The 6,354-nt window shown below is 54.5% G+C and overlaps 1 protein-coding gene across 1 annotated transcript; it reads left to right on the top strand.

Annotated features, from left to right (window-relative positions):
- The first annotated feature begins 380 nt into the window (after positions 1-380).
- Dlx4 (distal-less homeobox 4) lies at positions 381-5,777 on the top strand. Its single transcript, XM_026780661.1, has 2 exons — positions 381-1,372; positions 4,933-5,777. The coding sequence occupies exons 1-2, from the start codon at positions 1,082-1,084 to the stop codon at positions 5,155-5,157; spliced, it is 516 nt and encodes a 171-aa protein (XP_026636462.1). The 5' UTR covers positions 381-1,081; the 3' UTR covers positions 5,158-5,777.
- The last annotated feature ends 577 nt before the right edge of the window (positions 5,778-6,354 follow it).

Raw genomic sequence — 6,354 nt, 5'->3', positions numbered from 1 at the left:
GCAAATGAGCTAGCCTATTTTCTGTGTCCTCTCAGGAGCCTCCAAAACTTGATTCACCCCCCACCCCATTCCCAGATTTTGTCCCAGTTCATACAAGGCTACAGTTTGAGCAGAGTGCCAGGAAAGGCGGGGCTCCGTACAGGCGAATCCCAGACAGCAGATTCCCTCCAGCAGCCTCAAGGGCCAGCAGGAGCTGTGGTGTCGCAACCAAACCGGGGCCCCTGGCGGAAGCGGAAGCCTGTACTGGGGGTGGTGAGGCGCAGTCGCGGCGGTCGCGGCGTGCCAGGCTCTGGGCACCCGGCGGGGGCGTGCGAGCCACGCGCGTGCGGGGCAGGCTGGGCGCCAGGCGGCACCCTCCAGGCCCCAGCGTCTGTTTACCAACAAACTGCCATCGCTCAGCAGCTACGCATTCCGACGCGCTGAATAAGCGACCGGCGCTGGCGATCTGCTTTCCAATCCCTCTCAGAGCCCAGGCAGCGTGGAGACCTGCGCACCGGCGCGACCCGCAGAGCGCGAACACAGGTTCTGAGTCTGCGCAGCGTCTCTATTCACCATGTAGCTCCCCTCGCCCCTTGGCCATCCCAGGCCCAATTTCCTAGCACTTTGGACATTGTTACCGAGATTTCCTGACTCGTCTTGTCTCCAGCAACTTGGAGTAGGTGCCGGGCCCGGGGCTTGCGCACCGCACCCCTCCCGTTTCCCGGGGTGTGCTAACTGGGGGGCGGGCCCAGCTCTGGGCCTCCCTGAGGTCACCATACGATAGCCAATCCCGGGTGTCTAAGTGGGCGGGGGACTCCGTGTGATCCCGGGAACCGAACCCGGAGGAGAAGATGGGGACCCAGAACGTAGGGGGGAGGGGAAAAGTCACGGGGCACCCCCAAAATCTCTTTTTAGGGTGCTAGCTCTCACCCAGAAGAGGCTTAAAGCTACATTTTCTCTGGGATCTGAAGTGTGGGGGTGGCTTGCTGGGGGTTGGGGGGATTCATCTGCCTCAATTCTGGAGACTTTGAAAGGTGTTGGCATAGAGCGTAGACGGCGTGCAGGTCTATGACCTAGGCCCTGTGGCCGAGTATCGGCCACAATGACCTCTTTACCCTGTTCCCTTCCTGGCCGCGAAGCCTCCAACGTAGTCTTCCCGGACCTCGCCCCCGCCCCGTCGGTAGTGGCTGCCTACCCGCTTGGCCTGTCCCCCGAAACCGCAGCTTCCCCCGATTTGTCCTACTCCCAGCCTTATGGCCACCTCCTGCCCTATTCCTACCCTGAGCCAGCAACCCCAGGAGACGCCTACCTGCCCAGCCAGCAACTCTCGGCGGGGCGGCGTGGTCTCAACCCTTCCACCCGCCAGTTGAGCACCCTCAGGAGCTTGAAACAGGTAAGTGTGGCCGCGGAGGCTCTTCTCACCTCTCGGGTCTGAGTTGTGCTTTCATAAATTTCCCCCTCTTCTGTTTACACGCGGCTAGCGGGATTCAAATGGTACTCGGGTTCCACAGAATCGGCCGTAGGGGGAGGGAGAAAGGATGGGGGGAGGAGCGGAGGCGAGTTGATCTAGGTTCTCTTTTTAGATCCGACCTGGTTTCGATTTGCACTTTTGTGAAGCCGGGCGGGACGGCCTCCTACCCCACCCCCTGGAGTAGTGGAGTTGTGTGCATACCTCTGTGTAACGGAAAAGTATCATAATCCAGATATGGGGATGGAGACCTAAGCTCCTTTCCCGAGATTCTCCTCACCCTTCACCCCTTTCCCTTACATCACCCTTCTCGAGGTCTGGTCCCAGAAACCAGTATGCAAGCCAAACACTAATGAACAGAAATCAATTCCCAGGAAGCAAGAGATAGGTAGACAACTAGGAGGGGATCCTTCTCCTTTCCTGGACTCCACCCCCTTTTTTTTTCTAGAGGTCCCTAACTGTTTGGTAGCTGGCTCCTGCAGAATCTGGGTGTAGGACCCTACCAACCATTGTTCAAAGAATAAAGTTACAGGCTGGTCAGTCTCAAAGCCTTTCCCTGGCCACCTCAGCCTTACATCTAAACCACCCTCACCCTTAATTTAGGGATAGATTAGGCCCAGTTCCTGTTGTTGCCTGCAGCAAATCTGAGCTCCAGAGAAAGCACTCACTAGAAGGCCTCAGTGAAGACAAGGGACTAGCTGGCCTTCCTAGGCCTTGGCTGGTACTGTGAGGATGCTGGCTATCCATAGACCCCGGTGTACAGACTTCCCAGTCCCTTTGCATTGTTCCTGTTGCCCTTGGCGCTCTCCCAACCGTGCACATCTGCCAGATGTCTTCGTTGTAGTCAGCCCCAAACCAAGATGTTTCTCTCTTTTCCCCTGTTACTCTGACATAAATTTATGAACTCCCCCAGACCCGAAGTCACTTAGAACGGGTCTCGAATTCCTTGTTTTATGTTTGGAGAAACTGAGGCAGAAAGAAAGGATGCAAGTTCATTTTTCTCAAGGAATGGAGCCAGGGAAGGGGGACTTTAGGGAACTTCTTTAGAAACCCAGAAAGTTAACCCCTTCTGCTGCAGAACTGGGGTGGGTCTCCTGGGTTGCTGGGTCTGGTTGAAGGAAAGGGGGGAAGGCAGAGTTTTTACATACCTCTTGGACTTTCTATTTAGATATGCTAATATACACTGGGGAAGCAGAAACAGGAGGACCCTGAGTTTGAGGCTAGCCTGGGCAACTTGATATATATGGTGTCTGTGCACATGGGGAACCTGATCTTACCTCGGGAGAACTATTCTGGCAATAAGGTAGAGTAGTCGGGTCTGTATTCCATATTCTGCTGTCCCTTGCCTGGTAAAAGAACAATGGAGTGGAAAATTCTTTCTAGTACATTCTTTACCCGGATCCAACGAAAAACCACGGACTCCGGACGCTCGCATTCACGAGCGAGTACGTCTTTAAAATAGACCTTAGCATTTCACTGTTGAAACTGTGTGGACCGCCCCGTTCCTGAATGAACGATTGGAGAAAGACAGAGGGCTTAGGGTCTACTAAACCCACACTACGTGTGCGAACTCCATCCCCGGGAGGCTCTTGGCTCAGAGAGAGAGGAGAGCCTCACCAACACCCCGTTAAGGCTGCGGGTGCGGCGCCCGCGCCTCCAGGGAGGCCCTGGGGACCCGTTATTGCGACCGGGGTAGATCCAGTTGTGACTTGCCACAACTAGTATGGAGAAAGACAGCTGTCCCGGAAGGCACCTGGAAGGTGACCTGCTCTGAGAGTTCAGCAATCCAAACTGTCTTTCTTCTTCGCGCATCACCACCCGAACTGCACGATCCTGGCAACCTCCGTGCAGCCAAGGAGGCACGGGTGGTCGCTTGGCTGTCAGCCCCAGGAAAGCGGTGAGATCGAAGCGAGAAAGACTGGACAGCCTCGGGCGGGAGCGGAAACGTAAAGCCTTTTCTGGGAATTGATCGAAGGGACCTCAGAGCCCGCAGCCCCCAAGGCCACGGATGAGAGCTGCGGGGGAGGTGAAGGCAGCGGTGACTGTGGCCTGTGGGCGGGGACCCTGATGCTAGTCTAGGGATGAATGAGGAGCAGAAGGACAGAAGCTACTCCTGCCATGGGGGGTGGTGTATGGGGGACGTTCTGCTTGCTCTTGTCTGGCGTCTTCACAGCAGACTGGCAGGGAATGGGGCGACTGTCACCCGAGCATTTTGTCATCATAGGCAAGCATTTTGCCTCTTCATCCACCTACTTCTCTCATCCTCTTGGACAGTCTCAGTATCCCATAGACTGGCACAGGTTGGAGCCCAGGTTTCAGGAACGGAAACCCAAGGCCTCAATCCTGACTCCACAGCCCATAGCTGAGCTTGGAGAACCTGGCTGACAGGCAGGGGTGGAGTGGGGGTTGGGGAGCAGGACCAGATCCCATTCCACTGCCCCGCAGCTGGGCCATAAACGACCTGTATTGCTGTCGCTGCTCTGGACCTGAGTGGCTTCCCCTGACTTGACCCAGAAAAAGCCTCCTCTGAGTCAGATGTCGGAGGGAAAGAAAGGGATGGTCACTTTTACAGCAAGGTACACTAAGGCTCCCCGCCTTGGTATTGGCATTCGAGGCAGACTTATACAGACCCCTTTCAGAAGTCAGAGGGTACCTCCTCATCTTTAGACCTTAGCTCAGCCCTCCACGAGTCTTTTGCCCTGGCTCTAGTGGTATCTAAGCAGGTACCACTGTAGCTACTGAATTCCGACCTCCCACGGTGGGAGCCATGGTGGTAACTTCAACAGGGCAAGAACTTCAGCTTGAATCCACAAGTTGCTGGTGTAAATTTGTAAATTCAAAAGGCAAAGAAATAGACAGGGCTCCCCCCACCAATACGCACTGAGACCCAGGTTGTTGGCGGCACTGGTTTTGCTGATTCCCAATGACTTGAGCCTATGGAAATACCTGACTCACCTGGTCACTCCACAAGCTTACAACACAGCTTTCTGATGCCTCCGAGAATCAGAGAAAACAGTGCTGTCCCAGCAGCCCCTGACCAGGAAGCTACACAACCCAGAACCATCTATTCCAGCCTGCAGCTGCATGAACACCTGAGCCAGCATTTCCAGCACAAACAGTACTGGCCCTGTCTGAAAGCCCTCAGCGCAGCTTGAACTCACCCAAACCCAAGTAGGGCCAGTCCCATCCCCAAGTGTAAAGCTTCCCAGTCCCTGGTTTCTGAGACCCCCATGGAGGAGACCCATGATTCTGCTGACAGCTCTCCACGGATGTTCACAGCTGATCGGCAGCAAGGGCATATACTAGAGGAGAATTGGACACCAGAAGAGGAGGGCAGCAGACCGGAAGTTGAGACTGAGGGCCTTCCAGAACTGGAGGGCTGGAGCGAAGGTTCACAAGGCTCACTCTGTAGCTAGGTCCCTTTCCCATTCTCAACGCTTTCAGGGACACTTCTAATGTATCCTCCTCTTCTTTTTCTCCCAAAGGTAAAGATTGGTTTCAGAACAAAGGCTCCAAACAGAAGAAACTCCTGCAACAGAACTCTGGAGAGCAGGAAGAAGACTTCCCCTCCCTGTCTCCCTGCTCCCCAAATCTTTCATCCCTCTGGGGTCTACTCAAGGCAGGCGCCCTGCCTACCAGTGGCCATGGCAATGGCTTCAGAGCCTGGTATCAGCTCCCCAGATGTGCAGCTTCTGCCTCAGATGCTATGAGTCTAGAGAAGAGGCTGGTTAGGCTCCAACCCTCCTGTCAAGCCCAGGACATCGCACCTGCTCTCCTTCTGGGGGGAGAGGAAACCAGCTCCAGATGGATTTTCTCAAGACAAGAAGCAAAATGAGAAAAAAGAACAGAGTGGGGGTCTGGATCTTCAAGCCAGATAGCTAAATCAAAGGCTTTAATCTTTAATCTGTCCCCAGTGCTACCATGGACTGGACATCTCCTCCCTCTGGCAGGACAAAGACTTTAGAGAGCAGCACTGGCTAGAGTTTAGACTGTGATGGTCTTGCCTCTCCCCCCTCTTCAAATGACTGCAGCCCCACCACAGCCTAGGATCTAAGCCAGGAAGAAAACAAATATTATTTCTGGCCCGCACCTTGGGCCCTACCAGCCCGTCCATGAACAAATCCAGAAGTGGACACAGTCTCTGTTGTTGGCCATAAAGCCTCTGTTTTTCGTCTACCAGTTATCAGTGATGGTCAGCCCATTACCTCCCTAGCTGGAGGTGCGGTCCAGTGGTAGAGTAAGTGCTTAACATGTCAGAGGCCCCAGCACCAAAACAAAAATATGGAGTGTTGGCCTGGCGGTGGTGGTGCACGCCTTTAATCCCAGCACGCGGGAGGCAGAGACAGGCGGATCTCTCTTGAGTTCGAGGCCTGGTCTATAGAGTGGGTTCCAAAGCTACACAGAGAAATCCTGTCTTGGGGGTGGGGTGGGAAGAGTATTGGCCTGTGGGCAATTTGTGCTTCTTTTCAGTGGTGCTCTACTCCTATACCTATCCAGTTTGAGTTGACAAATCGTGGGTTAAATCAACAGGGGTGGATTAAGAGCCTAGGCCCACTACCTTCCATCCTTGATACTAACGAGTTCACCTGCTCATGGTCTTGGAAGCCCAGGGGAAGAAATGGGACAGATTCTCTGGATCATTGCAGGCATAGCTGCCTCCAGATAATGGGGCAGGCTTGACACTTCAGTTCCTCACGGTGGCCTCGACCCAAGGAACTGTTCCAATTCACCATTATTCTGTCCAGCATCCCCAGGGTCTTGCCATCTCTCAAATCACAAGCTTTAGAGATTAAAATGTATACAGAAAAACAGAACAGCCGGGCGGTGGTGGCCCACGCCTTTAATCCCAGCACTCGGGAGGCAGAGGCAGGCGGATCTCTGTGAGTTCGAGACCAGCCTGGTCTACA

The sequence above is a fragment of the Microtus ochrogaster genome, chromosome 7, assembly GCF_000317375.1.
Source record: "Microtus ochrogaster isolate Prairie Vole_2 chromosome 7, MicOch1.0, whole genome shotgun sequence".
Classification (NCBI taxonomy): domain Eukaryota; kingdom Metazoa; phylum Chordata; class Mammalia; order Rodentia; family Cricetidae; genus Microtus; species Microtus ochrogaster.
The sequence above is the reverse complement of the archived record's forward strand: the minus strand, read 5'-3'. Positions and strand labels throughout refer to the sequence as shown.